The sequence below is a fragment of the Protomyctophum parallelum genome (assembly GCF_964188405.1).
Source record: "Protomyctophum parallelum genome assembly, chromosome: 6".
NCBI classification, from domain to species: domain Eukaryota; kingdom Metazoa; phylum Chordata; class Actinopteri; order Myctophiformes; family Myctophidae; genus Protomyctophum; species Protomyctophum parallelum.
The window spans coordinates 40,054,444-40,071,747 of NC_139701.1; the positions used below are offsets into that span (position 1 = coordinate 40,054,444).

General features: G+C 41.4%; 1 protein-coding gene across 1 annotated transcript; it reads left to right on the forward strand.

Moving 5' to 3' along the window:
* Positions 1–88: 88 nt before the first annotated feature.
* On the forward strand, positions 89–15,705 carry pias4a (protein inhibitor of activated STAT, 4a). Its single transcript, XM_083767412.1, has 11 exons — positions 89–153; positions 1,639–2,020; positions 2,276–2,360; positions 3,711–3,752; positions 4,127–4,217; positions 4,417–4,545; positions 5,689–5,794; positions 8,118–8,191; positions 9,580–9,740; positions 10,193–10,344; positions 12,455–15,705. The coding sequence occupies exons 1-11, from the start codon at positions 127–129 to the stop codon at positions 12,709–12,711; spliced, it is 1,506 nt and encodes a 501-aa protein (XP_083623538.1). The 5' UTR covers positions 89–126; the 3' UTR covers positions 12,712–15,705.
* Positions 15,706–17,304: the final 1,599 nt, after the last annotated feature.

A 17,304-nucleotide genomic window follows, 5' to 3' on the forward strand; every position in this document is an offset into this window, starting at 1 on the left:
GCACGCCTACTTTCCGTGCATGTCTCTGCGATTGGCGGCCGTTAGCCGTCCAACAAACAGAGCGCCGCGTCTCATTGGTAAAGCACCAGCCACCGTCTGCGGCTCTCGCGGTACTGCTGTACGAAGATGGCGGCCGAACTGGTGGAAGCGATGGCAAGTAGAGCTCTGCTGGCCCCGGGTTGATGAGAGAGGGATGCGGGAGGGTACAAACGAGTCGGTTTTTGCCATTATTGTGACGCGGGGGGTTCCTTGAATCTGGCCCACGGTTATAACCGGTGTAATTGTGTACCGCTTAAGTCTATGAAAAATAAATGAGGTAGCCTGTCCTGCTAGCTTTGTGCTAACTAATGTTAGCTGGTAGTACTCTGGGTAAGCTAGCTTCACGCTGGCTAGAAGGAAGAGAGAGAGAGAGAGACGGACAGACAGACATACAGATCAGACAGACATACATACAGGAGAAATGAATGATGGGCAGTAAAAACACTCGGCTGGCTTGCTACTAACATGCTGCCGGCATTTGAACTGTCCAGCGCCCTTTCGGCTGTCTTTGCTGTGCTCATTGTAAGCGAGCTAATTCATGCAACTAGCTGTCAATTTAATGTTATGGATTGACAGTTCAATCCATACAGGTCTAGGCTGTCGTAATGGTATAGATGACCAAGAGAAAGCCGTGTAGAAGCGTTACTTTGCGCCCTTTGCTAACAACACGAGCTGGGAAAGACCAAAATATTGTTGTTATGACAAAGTTTGAAGCATGTATGGTTGTTTACTGTTTTTACATAGGCATATCTATGTGTAGTAGGACAAAGCGGATGTTTCCCAGGAACAAAACATTCTAGGTCGCCTACCGCGTCACTGCTGAGCATAAAGATGTAAACACTGGTCTTCTGAGTATTTAGCGTGCTTTTCAGATAAACGTAAACATTGGGTGTTTTCAGGAACGGTTGGTAATGGTAACGAATGGATTATGATGAACTAAATAATAGATTTGGTCTCTTTTAAAGAAAGTGCTAAGGAGGTGTCTTTTATATAAGCAGATACACCTGCACTTTGTTATTTAAGCAAATGAATAGTTTTGTCTATTGATTATCAATCTACTGATATATGACTGATATATCAGACTCATGTTAGCCCTCACAAGACTTTCCCAAATGTAACAAAAGTCAGGAGGGAACCTCCAATCTTGCATCCAAGCTGTACTTATCGGATTGTTATAGATATTCCAGTATTTATCTATATATTACCACCCTCTGTTTTTTGCTGCACTTTGTCTAAATGTAGATAATCTAGAGATTATGTGAATGTTGTCAAGGATGCTATACAAGAGAGTACTACTATCCTAAATGTGACGCAGGATATTGGCTGACATTGATTGTACAGTATACAGATAATGGGTAACAACTTTATTATTAGGTGCCAATTGCAACATTCATCGTCTTGCTCTGCGTTATGATGGGTGATCGTGCATCCTAAGCAGATTGCAATAAATCTTGCTTGCAAGATGGATCCTTGCCTGCAAGATCATCACATACATGACTATATCATCATGTGGCACATATATGGGTGGGCACATATGATTATTTGTCACTCTGGTCCTCCTCCCTGATTATACATTTCCTGTTTTGTGATGTTTTTTAGAACATGGTGAAAAGTTTCCGGGTCTCAGACCTGCAAACACTGCTGGCCTCCATGGGTCGCAGCAAAAGCGGTCTGAAGCAGGACCTGGTTGGCCGTGCCCTGAGGCTGGTGCAGACTGAATACAGCCCAGAGCTGCTTAAGAATGTCAGGCAGCTCTACGAGTCGCGCTTCCCCAAGACGTCCGGTTGGTTGGCGGCTCGCCGTCCAGATGGGGTCCCGGTAGCCTACTCATCGCTCAGCTCCTCCCCCTCTGCCACCTCTCAGGGCGCAGACTACCTCAATGGCATCTCCAAATCTATCACTACACCTGCGGCAGAAGTCAAGCTAGTGCCACTGCCCTTCTACCAAACCTTGGAGACGCTGTTGCAACCAACAGAGCTAAGTGAGTGATCCTTTGGAGTCTACTGGCATGATAGGGAGCACAATGGTTTATGTACATTCTCATTATAATCTATTAACCATATTCAAGCAGTAGCTATTTTGCTCTTACATCATACTTGGTGGTGGGAAACACTGAAGGGCAGGGGTTTTCCACTTAACCTATTATTTGCATACACCAAAAGATGTCATGCTGTAACCCAATGAAATGGTATGAGATTGATTTTGTACTGATGGTTTTGTTGTCCAATGTTTACAGTTGCCCAGAACAACGAGAAACTGCAGGACAGTCAGTGCATATTTGAGTTAACACAGAGCCAAGCAGACCAGATCAGAAATGCAAGGTATGAAATGTACACCTTTACACCCATGTCACACCCATGTCAGTGGGTTTGTGTTTGTGTTTACTTATTTGCTTTACAATACAAACTATTTAACTTCCATACACGAAAACATGATTTATTTATAAACTATGTAACTGTCATATGGCATAACAAGCTTTTAAATTAACTGCCATACACAAAAACATCTGAGGAAGAATTATACTATATTGTTATGGTTGTTTATGTCTAACCTTTATATTTTATTATCACTTATAGTACTTGCATATACGATTATGATATGACATATGATATTTGGTAGCCTGTAGGAGCCAAGATGTCTCTGCTAGAAGGCCTAATACTTGAGTTGTGGTTGTTAGAGTAGTTGTGGTGGGAGTCATTTGTGTAGCTATTGTTTTTGTTACAGACTGTCTGTTGTGGTTCAGCTTGTCCTTGTAGCAGCTAGTAGAACTATGGTCTGAGCTCTGTGCTTTCTGGCAGAACTACCGTACCACTAACCTTGCCTCACCAGGCTTTCCACCTCGGAGGAAAGCCTGGTCTCTGTTCCAAAAGTGCCGTGTGAACCGGTCTGGAGTGGATGATATCGTTGTTGTAGTATTGTTTTGTAGTCGACAGGCAGGAACAATCAAATGGAACTTCCTTTTCCCTCAAACCGGAAGAATAACAATAGAAATCTCGTAGCCTGCAGCTTTTATTGAGAAAAATCGGTTTGAGGGAAAAGGAAGTTTGAAGTTTGATTGTTCCTGCCTGTCGACTACAAAACAATACTACAACATGACGTAACGATATCATCCGCTCCCGACTGGATCATATACCCGAAATGAAATGGTGCCCAGGCTACCGCTGACACTGATCTGTGTCAGACTGTATGTCTACTCTAACCTACTTCTCCCCATGATATCACCAGTAAGACGCCTGAGGGCGAGAAGCGACCTCGCCCTAAAGGGCGAGGGTTGCATCACGTGGCGCTGGCGCTTTGGCATGGGGGGTCAGATCAACTATGGAATGAATTCTGTACTGGCCATATATGGAGTGTGTCTTTAGTGTACAGGGTTTGATGAGGTCAGATCAACATGGAATGTCAGAACAGGTCAGCTCCATATATGGATAACTTTGAGACAGATTATGTCTGTAATGTGTTTTTGTTTATGTTTAGATTTTTGTTTCGTTTTTTTGTTGAGAACCACAATGTAAATGAGACCTCTGGCTTTATTGTATCTTTATCCTCTGTGTCAGGAGTGCTATTATGTGATATCTTTTTATGTGATATCACCAAATTATATTTACAAACGTGTAATTGCCATATACAATAATACCATTACCAGATGTGTTTCACTCTCTCCTCTCACTTAGTGAGCTTCGTCCAGGAACAAAATCAATCCAGGTGGTTCTTAGGTAAGTTCAAGCCAGTTCCCTCGTACTCCTACAACCCAGCCTACCAGTTCAAATCAGTATTTAACAGTATTATGAAATATCTGTTTCTTTGAAAATAAACAGATACCGGTATTTCATAATACTGTGGCCTGGAAGGTGCTCTGTGTGTGTAATGATTTACAGATCTTTACATACTCTTACTTCTTTTCCTTCTTATTGTTAACCACTGAAGCCCTATTTTATACTTTTTTTGCCATTCATTGAACAAGTGGATGAATGACTTGATTGGTTCAATGAGGTTGTAAAATAAGCTTGTAGAACAGACATTATTATACAGTATTAAAGATTAATGCCGGCCTGGTAACCGCCCTCTCTCATGTCATGTCCGTTTCCAGAATCTGTTACACAGACTCCATTGGTGTACAGGAAGACCAGTACCCTCCTAACATTGCTGTCAAAGTCAACCAGTCGTACTGTCACGTACCCGTGAGTAGGCCATCTTCAGTATGAGAAATATAAGAGCTGGAAAATGCAAAGTAAATGAATAAATTATATTTAAGCCCCTGGGAGGGAGCTCAGGGAATGTTCATCATTTCCGTTTGAATTATTAATGACGTGACAAGGCTGTTCACTTTTTCACTGTATTTAAATGAAATGTGCCTGGATGTTTTGTGTATATCTACAGGGCTATTATCCCTCCAACAAGCCTGGTGTTGAACCCCGTCGCCCATGTCGTCCTGTAAACATTACACCCTGGCTACATCTCTCCGCTATCAGTAACAGAGTCACTATCACATGGGGCAACTTCGGCAAGGTCAGCCTCTTTTACAGAATACTGTTATGTTGTCTCATAGTTTGTATATTTTCTCAAAACCTTCTCTTACAAGGATGTGGTCAAAAGATATTTTGAGAGCTCCCACAGATGGAGGAAGAATTATAGAATTATAATGTTCAGTTCACTCAATGATCTGTTGGTTGGCACTATGAGATGGGATATGGGAGTCTGATGGGAAAATTACATGTCACGATTATTGTGGCAAAAATAATTGTGATTAACAATATTATGCCTAAAACCTAAAATGGCACTTTTGTTCCAAATGTTTTTTTTGTGGCTTTCGCCTATATTTTATATTTTTTATAGACGGACAGACAGTAGGCTGACAGGAAATGGGGAAAAATGGGACTTTAGTTAACCCACTGAAACCCTACCATCCCTATTCTGGGAGGAACATTTGCCAAAACAAATCTACAACCTCACAACGTGTTGTGAGCTTGTAGATCTGCAATTTTTTGGCAATATCGATTTTGAGTGAAATTAGAACGAAATAAGCGCGTACCAAATGCACTCTTTCAGGTCTGTTTAGGTATAGAGCGTCGCAGTCCTGCCCCCTTTCAGAACGACGAGTGGCCCAGGAAATGATTCTCCATTCATTTTCTCCATAGGCTTTTCAAAAAGTATTTATTTAAAGACTGTTACGCCGCGGACAAAGCCAACTCGGATCGTGACAAATCATGACAATAATTACAATGTTTTGGGCCGATCAAATCATTAGTAAGAAGAAAAACAAAACAAATTGTATCCTGCCTTTATTTTCTTCTTTCAAATTATTTGATCGGCACAAAATATTGTGTTTGTTGTCATGATTTGTCACGATCCGAGTTGGCTTTGTCCGCGGCGTAACCGTCTTTATATAAATACCTTTTGAAAAGCCTATGGAGAAAATGAATGGAGAATCATTTCCTGGGCCACTCGTCGTTCTGAAAGGGGGTGGGACTGCGACGCTACATAGAGGGAGGGTTTAAGTGGTAATGAATTTGCATCTCAACAAGCTAATTCATCCTAGTGTATGACGAGGACAATTTCACGATAAATGACTCCACGATACTATTATTGTGGGCACTAGTTGGCACTTAAAATTGGTGCTTACAGCATTGTAATCTTTGCATTTGATTCCAGCGATATTCAGTAGCAGTCTATTTGGTGAGGGTCTTCACTTCAGCTGACCTCTTCAGCCAACTTAAGCACCACTCTGTCGAGAGTGCAGATCGCTGCAGAGAAAGAAGTAAGTGTTGCTTTTGTATTTTGGTCACTTTTCTTCTAAACAGGACTAATTTACGGAACATTCACACCTTGACTGTTTGGTCGATTTTAATTGAACCATCGTCTGTTTACTCTATTGCTCCGGTTCAATCGGAGAAGTGCATTCAAACTCCGTTGTGGATCAAACAACCGAACCATAGTCATCCTGAAAAAGCCAGGACTCTGTTCGGTTGCAAGTGAACAATGTTCTGGTGCAGTGGTTTTCAACCAGTGGTCCTTGCTGGGGTTCCAGGTGGTCCCCAGCTAAATGATGGAGAGTTGGCAACCAAATGGACCCTTAGATCTCTAACTCTTGAGAGTGTAAAATGAGTTTCATTATACTCTCTCAAGAGTTACATTTTTAGACAGCTATGTGTGTGGCTGGGTCTGTCCCTGTGTCGGAGCACGAAAATAGCGTTATAGCGTTTGTTCACCACCAAGTGTCAATGTTGCACATCCTAACACACAGACACGGACACACACAGGCCAGGGAGGAAGGGTTAGTACAGTACAGTACTGTACGGGTGGCCTCCCCTTCTGTCGTTAGTTCCGCTTCATGAAAGTCCGCCTTAAAGGTTTAGGGAAACGGAAATGGTGGACATTTTATTTTGTGTCACATATTTTAGCGTGATGGTTACGTTTAAAACAAGTACCGGTAATACACTGTCTGGATGTCATCTTGAATTGGATAAAAAATTTAGTAGTTCTTTAATCAACACCAGCTGTCAGGAAGCATGAATAAAACTGGTGAGCTTCATTTTCATTGGCTTTTATAGATGTGTATCTCTACACGTTATCACGCAGCACGTTTTCGTTTTCAGGAAGTAATAAAATAAATATGTTTATGGACTTTTGATATAAAAACTCACGAGAATTTGCCATTTTTTTTGGCATCCATGGTCTAAAAGTGTGAAAAACTTATTTTTCATTTCACTATGCCTTTAAAATAGTGCCATCGCTTCATCGTCATAATGTCGAAAATATTCCAAAGTCCCGATCATCAACAAGAAGCGAGAACAGACCGACACAGAGGCTACAATGACACTCAATAGGCATTGCATTGGGACTGGATTAACAACAAGCCCTTAGAAGCCAGCGTCATTTTTTTTTTTTCAGTCAGGTGATCCAAACGTGTGACGTATCACACTCTGTCCGCGGTAAACCTTGTATGTCTTAAAAGTGATCAAAAACAGCTCGGGTAACTCATTGTTGGGAGGGAAAGAGGTCTTTATCAATTAGGTCGGGCCACTCGCGTTTCGGAGGGAATTTGTTGATGTCTGTTAGCCTTTTTACGAAATATGTTGGACCGATTTTTGTGTTTCATTGTGCGTGTGTAACTGTGTATATACCTGTAGCTGTCTTAGTTAAACTTTTGGTCCAATTCCTGTACACTGTGTGTGGGTGTGTGTGTGTGTGGGAGGGGGGGGGGGGGTGACTGAGTACACATGCCTTGATTTTGTGAATGCAACTTTGCTGCACCTGAACTATTTTTCCTTGCTTGTGTGCAATTCCCTTTGTGTGGACATAAATATATTGTTATTTGTGTGTCGCTGTTCATTCCCTGTGGTGCTGAAATACGTATGTGGTAATTGCAGGTTAATGGTGCAGGTTTTGGACTTGAATTGTTTTGAGCACCAACCCACAGAAACGTAAATCGGCTGTCATCGTGTATCGCCGGCTACACATTAAGACTTTTTGAATCTGTTGCATTGTATATCAACAATGCATTCAGCTATCCTTGCAATACTCTGTAAGCCTCCCTACTGTTCAATATTAAAGGTATATTCAGTGATTTCACTTAATTCAAATATCACTTATTTTTTTGTTTTGTTGTGATAATCCTCCCTACTATAGAGTGTGCTGGCCATATAAGGAGTTCCTCCCTGTCCCCTGGGGGTCAAAAAACCTTAGGTTTCGTTTTTGACTCTCTATCCTGATTGGACGAAAGGCTGGGTCCCACAGCCAAAAACGAAACCTAAGGTTTTTGGAGTGAAATCACTGAATATACCTTTAAATTAAATGTCAAAAGTATGGTCATATAAGGATCGTTGCATTGTTTATACCGAGTTCTCTCCTGACATGAACCTGACATGATTCTCAAACTACTAATAATTTCTGAATGTAGTGTGCGGGGAAGGTTTAGCTGTTCAAACCCCAAAATGTATTCCCTGTTTAACTGATGTCTTCAATTTCTTATTTATTACTCTTTTATGGTAACTTGTTTGTCAAATTCAGTACATTGATTTGTTCTGCAATGAGACTCCGTGCAGCATCATAATGATGATCTGCCATTTCTCCTTATCCAGTACAAGACAAACTACGTTTTGACCCAGAGAGTGAAATCGCTACCACAGGTCTCCGGGTTTCTCTCATCTGTCCGGTGAGTATTTAATAATTTACAAGTGACATAGTGAAAATAAATATGTTTTTCACACTTTTAGAGCAGTGTGATCATAATATGGACATACCTTTTTTTTTTTTTAAGATATTTTTTTGCGGCTTACGCCTTTTATTGATTTTTGAAGGGACAGACAGTAGGCTGACAGGAAACGGGAGAGAGATGGGGGATGACATGCAGTAAAGGCCGTGTCGGGTCCGGGAGTCGAACCCACGGCACACTGCGACTGGATTACCAGTCCGGTGCCCAGACCGTTACGCTACGGCGTAATAAAAAATATTTTTTTAATCAAAAGGCCAATCTTAATTAATTCCTGTGATCGAAAACGTGCTGCGTGATGACATAGATTGATTCCCATAGTTGCACGTTCCTTTTAACACAGCTGATAACCTTTTCCCAGCTAAAAAACTTCGTCTGCGTTATTTGTCGGGAAGCGACGCTGCCAAAATGCGTAGTTGTATAAATGTGTTTGATTCGATCTAGTGGAAAGGCTACTCACATTCGCTTCGGATGGCTATCTGTTGTTAGCTTAGACCCTGGGCTGCGCCATCTTCATTAGTGCACGTGTTTTTTAGTCGCTTTAGTCTCCAAATGCCCCTCCCAGGCGGCATTTCTGGTCAAAACGGTGTTTTTTGTATGGAGCCTGGCGGTCGTATTAATGGCACCGGCCAGTAGTTATCAGCATTGACATAGGTACACGCCTCCTTTGGCTCTGGGACGTATGTGCTAAAGTGAGGGCAAGCTTCCGCATTGGTGCTTCACTAGTCTCGCGTAGCCAGACAACTATGCGAGAGGCAACAGTTTGACAACACGAGACTAGTTCTTCACAGAAGCTTCCGCATGCTACAGAGCGGACGTTCGGGTCTGATAAGACCCGGAAAAGGCGCAATGTGATTGGCCAGGAATTGAGTGGCAGCATGGTGTAGCGTGCCATCTGCACTTCCGACGCACGTTGATAACGCATCGCTCCAATAAACTGCAGCGGCCAATGAGGCATCCATTTTATTTTTTAGGGGTGCACTATTATGCCCGATATCCGATCCGATTTTTATGGCCGATTCCGATATGCTACAGATTATATCGTGCATCTCTATTTTTCATAATATCTATGTTGGGCAGGCTACAAATACTAGCACTCGTCTTCTCTGCACGGCTGCTGTGAGTGAGATGCCACCGTGCCTGAAGGAATGCAACCTTCCGTTTGCGAGGGCGTTTCAGACTGAAACATCAAAATAAAATAACCGAAAGTCATTTCACTACGTCTTTAAGTGGCGGTTGCGGATATTTCTGCAATTCCCAAGGAATGTTGTCCTACTCTGTTTATAATATAAAGCCTGGTAAAAACTAACATGTCTTTCTGTCTTCCGCAGCTGGTGAAGATGCGGATTGGTGTGCCATGTCGAGTTTTAACCTGCGCCCATCTTCAATGTTTCGACGCCGTCTTCTTCCTTCAGATGAATGAGAAGAAGCCCACATGGACTTGTCCTGTATGTGACAAGCCTGCTCCATATGAACTGCTCATCATTGATGGGTAAGAAGACAGACGTGCTCAGTCTTGTCACAAGCTTCCTCTTCACTTTTTGGAAAATGTTCATTAATGAGTCATTTTAAGGGAACTTTGCGGCATGTTGAAACCAAAGAAAGCTGAAAAGTCAAAACGATTTTTTATTCATTTTGACCGACAACATAGCTTATTCTAATCTATACCAACAGATTCAAGTCCATAAATTGGCCTGCTAGTTGGATAAAGTTGAGAAACTTTAGGAAGAGTGCTAATCATCTCATTAAGGGAGCATACTGAAGCTGTCCTCTGGACTATTCCCCAAATTAAATCTGTGATGTGAAGCATGTGTTCTACTGATCTGTAATGACAAACTCAGACCACACTGACCTGTGCCATTTGTCACTTTCATAGCAGTTTTATTTTTGTTGTATCATTGCATCATGTGTCTTTTGTATCATTGCATCATTGTCATCTTTCAGGCAGCTGTCTGAAATCCTGAAGGAGACGAATGAGGACATTGAGGAGATCGAATACTTAACCGACGGCTCCTGGCGACCCATCAATATTGAAAAGGAGAGGGAGAGGGAGAGAGAACGCAGCAACACACCTGAATACCCTGTTGTTGATATTTGTGAGTGTTCGGCTAAGTTCAAAGCCAAGCCATAATCACCTCTAAATTAATGTATTTTTTTATATATCCATCTACAGTACACTATATATTGACCCGTTTTTATTGAAGGAAAAAAATCAATGTGTGGATTACGTGCTTTGGTTGATACATTGGCTCCAAACAGGTTAACTTTAAGCAACAACAAATTCTGGGCAATAATTTATTCTATTGTTGCGTTGTACAGGTGTTAAAAATGTGCTATATACAAGCTCCATCATTGCACTTTCAAGAAAGGTGGAAAGAAACCGAAAAATGGGTCAGATATCTACACTTTCTACAGTATATAAGCAGAGTAAAATGTATACCAGATGCGTGATTTATACATAGAATGCGTGACTAAAAATGGCAATGAAATTAAATAGCACATATTTTCAAAAGGTGCATGGTTTAAAAATCTATAAAGTTAGCCAGTTAAAATGACTGACTATGATATAATAACAGCCGGCATCAGTAGTGGCGTGCATCATTCTGCAGTCATACATTTACAGTATAATACTCAACTGTATATTTAAGTGAAATCGCAGCCATTCACAAAGGCAACAATGAGAAAGTGGCATTTGGTCAATGCTGTAATATAAGTAGATTAACATTGCTGTCAATAAGGAACTGCCCCTGTGAATTAAATGGTAGTCTCGATGGGGTTTCCTGACAGTTTATGTAGGGAGTTGGCGGGGAACGCACAGCCATTCTGTAAACCGTCACACATACTGTAGTTTTCTTAGTGCCCAGATAAACTCCTTCAATTACAAAGTGAATACACATTAAAATGGACACTATCGCCATTTTCAACCATATTTGTATACCATATTCCTTTTTTGTTTCATGGCTAATGTTATATTCACAAGGCAGAACTGAACTGAGCAATCTTCTGTGTGACTCTGAAACTTGCCGAACTTCAACCCTTGCTTCTTTTTTTTGTGACCATTTTTATCGTTCGTTTTTCTTTTTCTTTTAAATCGAGAACAACCCATTTTGCTCAGCAGTTTGATTTACAGTGTACGGACAATAGGACATTATACATGCATGTGTGCAGCAGAGCACATGCATGTTTACATCCACAATCACCCACCTACGTATGCCGTCACTTATTTCCCTTTCTTTTTTTTGTATGCAGGGCTACCCTCCTTTCACTACCCCCCCACCCCTTCCTACGATCCTGTTGGTTCCATAATGACGACTGTAGTGACATTCCTCAAAATACAATATATATAGGTTCTTGATGACAACATAAACATTTAAGAAAATCATAAGTGCACTTTGACCTTTTCTACAGCACACATGAGTCCAATCCTTGCTTCCAGTTTTTTGTCACTAAAATATAAAGTGGGTTAATGTAATGGAAGCCATAGACATCGAGCGTGCGTCCGCAACTGGTTGTGGCCCCCATCAAGTGACCTTTTGACCAATGCGGCCCTCGCCCCAAGTTGAGTTCGACACCCCTGCCATAGACCATATGGGCTTGCCAGGCTGACGCTTTAAAAATAAATACGTGGGAATTGTATGAACACAGTCTGAATTGTATTGTAAATATTGTTTCTATAGATTATCATAATCATCGGAATGGCAGGAGTGACTTATTGTTGGTATCGGTCGAGAATGAGCGTGTCTATCCACTTTTCAATAGATTGCTGAGGAGGAGAACAACATCTACCAAGTACTTACTGCACATCATCAACAATAACTGCAATACACATCAAAAGCACGCTGAACTTTGAAACATGATATTGTCCCTTTCACAATTACCACCTTTAAACTAGTCCAGTGTGTGTGAAATATGTACCACTTACATACATATGTGACACTTGCTGAAGAATGCCATGTCTGCCAGATATGAGCCCAAGCGCACGTACAACTGACCACCTGAATGGACTTTTTGTTATTTGGTATGTGTGTTTTACCGTAGTACTTTATTGTCTGAACAAAATGGGCATATTGTCTCTCTGAAACAATGCCAATGTTGTGCTGAAAAGGTCACTGACTGTGGTAATGTCTGTGAATCTAAAAACTTGCGAATGTGATATTTGTATATTTATTTCATTCTAATGTTTCATTCTAATGTTTCTATCTACAGGCAGCCCTGAGGTGAATGGCCATTCACCGGCCCACAGCAGCACCAGTCTGACGGGGAAGTCGGGGAGCGGGTCCTTGGGTGTGGGTGGAGCTGCACCGGGAGGAGGCACAGTAGTAGATCTGACTCTGGACTCCTCATCTGAGGAGGAAGGGGGAGGGGCTGGCGGAGACAGCGAGGACACTGAGGACAGCGCAGACAGCCCTGCCCCTAAGAGGGGTCGATACAACTATGACAAAGACCTGGTCACTGCCTACTGACTGGCCGGACAGCCCACCCCTTCACCTCCACAGACAGACTGAGAGAGGTGGGGGGGGGGAGAGGCAGAGAGAGAGAGAGAGGCGGGGGACTGAACCTGGGGAGAGGAGAACATTAGTGTAGTGAACACCAATGGGATAACAGCTTCCTAACTCTTCAGTCTACCACCTTGCTGCACCGCCACCCCTCTCTCAGGATATCTGACTGAATAGAATAACTACCATCACACCTCTTCCCTCTCTAAACTCTTCATTCCCCTTTCCCCACCACCTCCTCGCCTCCCTGTACTTTATATGACTTGGACTTACTGGCTCTTTTAGCCGTGGGCGTTCCGATTTTTGCGTCTCTGATTTTTGTCACTTTTGGGATGAACGGGTAAGTGGGGAAAAATGAAGGCGCCTTTAGTAGTTTGTTAGTCGGAGGTCAAAACGCGAATGACTAATGAGGGGAATTGGCGTAAATATTTGGGGGAGGCCAAGCTGAAGATGTCTGAATTGTGATGCAAGTTAAAACTCCCTCTCCCATTAAAATTATTATTTTTGGTTTTATTTGGTCAGAGAATGAAATGTCTTTTTTCCCCCCAGGAATTTGTCCTTTTTTATGAATAGATGGGCAAAAAAATCCTGCTGCCCTCAGTTTGATGTTAAACTCTTTATTTTTGTTTTTGGTCCTTTATAGATAAAGAGAACCTACCTCAGTCATATAAACTTTGCATACATGACCAGAGAGTAGCTTAGAAACGGGAACAGAAGCATTGATGAGAGATGTATTGAAGCCAATTTTACACTGGAGATTTTGTTTCCCTAGTTTTCTCCCCCAGGTGTTCCATACAGTTCCTAGTCCTCCCAGAGCGATGAAAAATGCAAGGTAATCGGTCAATGACCAGCACTTAAGCCCTAGTTTATATTTTGTCGTACGACTGTCGCACAATAAAATTGTGATAATAGCAGATTTTGCATTGCGCAGCCTCTGAGCTTGTGAGATATGCTATTCTTGCTATTTTTGAAAATGTTTAATAATGGACATGCCCAACTAGAGGTGTTTGATGGTTGAAAAGGTTGGCAGCTGGGACTGTGCTACCCTGTGCAATGTGCAGTTATCTTGCTTGAACAACAGGAACTCTTGAGGGTTGATTTATTACATTCTGGACAAAACTCACTCATCACAATTATTTTGTGGCAGTTGTGCCAAAGTAGGTTTGTTTATTTTACGTATTCGTTGATGTGAATTGGTCAGGAGATTTGGGTGCCTTTTTTAGTTTAGGATTTTGAATGATGAAGGCTGGAGCCTTTCAGTGGAGGGGCTAGTAGAGCTGGCCAGCAAATGATACCTCCCACCCCACCCCCAACCCACTCTGACAGATGTTCTTCTTTTCATTGTGGTTTGTCATTTGCCTAGGCTTTTCCAAAAGGAAAAATAGACATAGGAGTCTAGAGAAGGAGAAGAATTGGATGGTAACAATATCTCTAATTCTGGAGTAACCTTCATAAGTGCTCACATCCTTTTGACATATTTTGAATTTCTTAAAATCATAGTATTTATTGATAATTGCTTCACAACTTTTATTTTAATAGTGGTTTGCTGTATTTGTACATACATTTTTGCCATGTAAGAGTGCTGTACAGACACTTAAAGTCCTGTGTGCTCTATTGTAAATGAGTCAGGCCTATGACATTGCTGTTGATAAACTGGTTCCCTTTGCTTGTTAAAGCTACCATTGCAATGTATGGTATTTTCTTTGTTGGTACAAGCCCCACCAACATTTAAATTAATTTCACTAACTGTCCCTTTTGGAACACAAGTAAGCTACCGGTAATTCAACCTACAACCTCCTTTGGCCCCATCCCCATCGGAATATATGTCATTATTTGCTGGAATAAAAACTGTACTTAATAATGGCTGTAGTATACCATGTAGGCCTGATGGTTATTTCTCACTCTGCCCCTACTCTAGCATTATCAGTAAGTAATGGTTATTTCTGAGGAGCGGAAAGGATAGGAGACTTAGTTTGGATGTGCAGGCTTCAGTTTTATATACTGTACATTAGCACTGCAGGGGAAAAGACACTGGGTTTGAAGTGAATTGCCTTACACCCAGAGATGATTGTATTTTGACTCTTGGCCCATGGTCCCAGATGAGCAGTGTTTATCTCCTGTCTCTGACGGCTGTGACCAGGTCACCTCAGCCATCTTGTGGCTCTTCTGTGGATCCAAAGTCTATCCCACTCCACTTTGTGGCACTTGAGAAATCGTGGATCAGACCTGCATTATATGACTTCTTTGTATGCTTGTCCCTGTTGTGTAGTTTTATGGGTTCAGATTCAGAAGCTGCTTCTGATCCATAACTCCACGAATGCACATGGGAAATTGCATCTACGCATTGATCCAGAGCTGTTGCAAGTGCATGTTCTGAGTTTGAGGCCTGACGAAGTAGATGTAGTCAAAATCTGGTCTTCCATTTTCTTGCTCTTTTGACACTTGACTTGGCTTACAGATCGATATACTGTTATACTGATACCATTTTGTTAATTCGCACATACCTTTATTGATGGCACTTTGCCTGAAATCTTTCCCTTAACCTGAACAGATTTCTTTCCCTACGTAAGCTGCATTCAAGCAACATAACGCGAAGAACTCTGATGCACATTTTTAAACAGGCAGTTTGAGGCAGGTTGATGGGAAACTATTATACATTTAAATTGACATTTGTTCATAGGTATTGAAATTTGTGTGAAGTTCTCCCTAAATCTTTCCCCCCTATTTGATTACAAATAAGAAGAGGTGCGGTTGCTTCTGTTGAACTGAGCCAGGTAAAGTTTGTGGTTATGTGGGGATGAAGAGAGTGGAGGAGAGGGTCCGGTCTTTCATGGTGGCTTCCCTTCTTATTAAAATGTGTAAGGTAGCATGGGCAGAGGCTTACAATCCACAATTGTCCACCAGTTTGTGTGTTTTTTTATATGTTCATGTTAAAAGACAATAAATTTAAATAATATTTTATTAAGCTTTGAATCGCCTCCAGTTGTTCCATACAGACATTGAGACAATATAATGGTTACCAGTGTTGAAGCTGATGCCATTAGGACTGAGGAGAGAGCAGTTGTAGATTGTAATGTTCTGTACCAAATGTTGGATCTTAGGGACAAATTTGTCACCTGTTGGAAAAACTGTAAATTCAGAATTATCGTATTCTAACACCTGTTATTGACGTGTGGAATTAATTAAAATCCGTTTTTAAAAACTCACCTGCCATCATTGTCATTTTGAAATTAGAAAATGTTGAATACAGTGTTAGGAATAGTAAAATCTCTATTCAACTCATAGCAGTCAAGTCTCTTTTGGAGGTACAGATTTGGCAGGGAAGGGGGTACATCTATACTATATATATAGAATACCAAACGACTCGCCCGTTTACCAACTCGCCCCTGCGACAGGTTAATGAAACAGTTAATATTTCCCTCCCTCTCTGAAATCTGAAATTATCTTGTATACAGATTTATTTGATTGTATAGTAGTCGATCTCTATAAGAACAACTGCTTAATTAAGTAAATTTCGTTTCTTCCATGTAGCCCATTTTTTGTAATGGCATCATCATGCTATTATGCCCGTGGATATACAGAGTGAACTTAACAATGATAAATTAATATAATAAATTAATCACCAACATGAATTATGTTTGTTATTTACAGCTAGGTAGAGTAGTGGGGCGAGATGGAAAAGGGGCTACTGTACACGTTACCCATCTATACGTATATTAATCGGGTTCCTCTTTTTGAGGAGGTTGAAATTCCTAGCTTGCTAGGTGTGGATGAGTAACTTATATGTACCAAGGGAGGTTCTATTTCAATTTTCTTAGTTGGAATACTGTGATAGTAAAAATGACTATGTAATTTAAATTTTGCTAAATTGAAATATTGGTGGTTCTGCATGGGGTGATGGGTGAAGTGGTTCTACCAGCTCACTGATGCATGCATCAGTGATCTGGTAGAACCACTTCACGCACAGCCAGCATCCATGCTCTTGGGGGAAACATTAGCCATAAATGGCATGATCCAGCATGTTGTGAGCTTGTGGATCTGCTATTTAAGAGATTTGGTGTAGGCAGGGAAAAGGTGGTCAGCTCAGAGTACAGAGCCACCTCAGGTCCAGTGTATGACGGACAATTTCAATTAAAGCTTTGCGATATGATTATTCTGAGCGTGTTTTGCTTTGTTTCGCGATAAAGTAACGATTATAGTCCCATCCCTGGTAACATCATGCTCGAGACCAGTTTACAGTTTGTCTCTAATAACTTAACGAACAGCCCCAGCCCCTCTTACAGACACATCACACAACTGTGTTAATAGAAAAGGCAGTGACAAGGCAACATCCTAATTGTTTACTAAATATATTGAAAACATAGGTCTCACAAAAAACGTGACATATCCTATTAAAGGACCACTTTTCAACCTATCTTCATATAATTGGTCCTCCCTAATAATCACGATAAAAATATCTACTCGGTCTGTGTCTCATCGAGGGCTGTGGGCAGTTCAGAAACCCAGTGACGACATCGATACAATTTACAATTTAGGCATTTAGCAGACGTCCCCTAATGC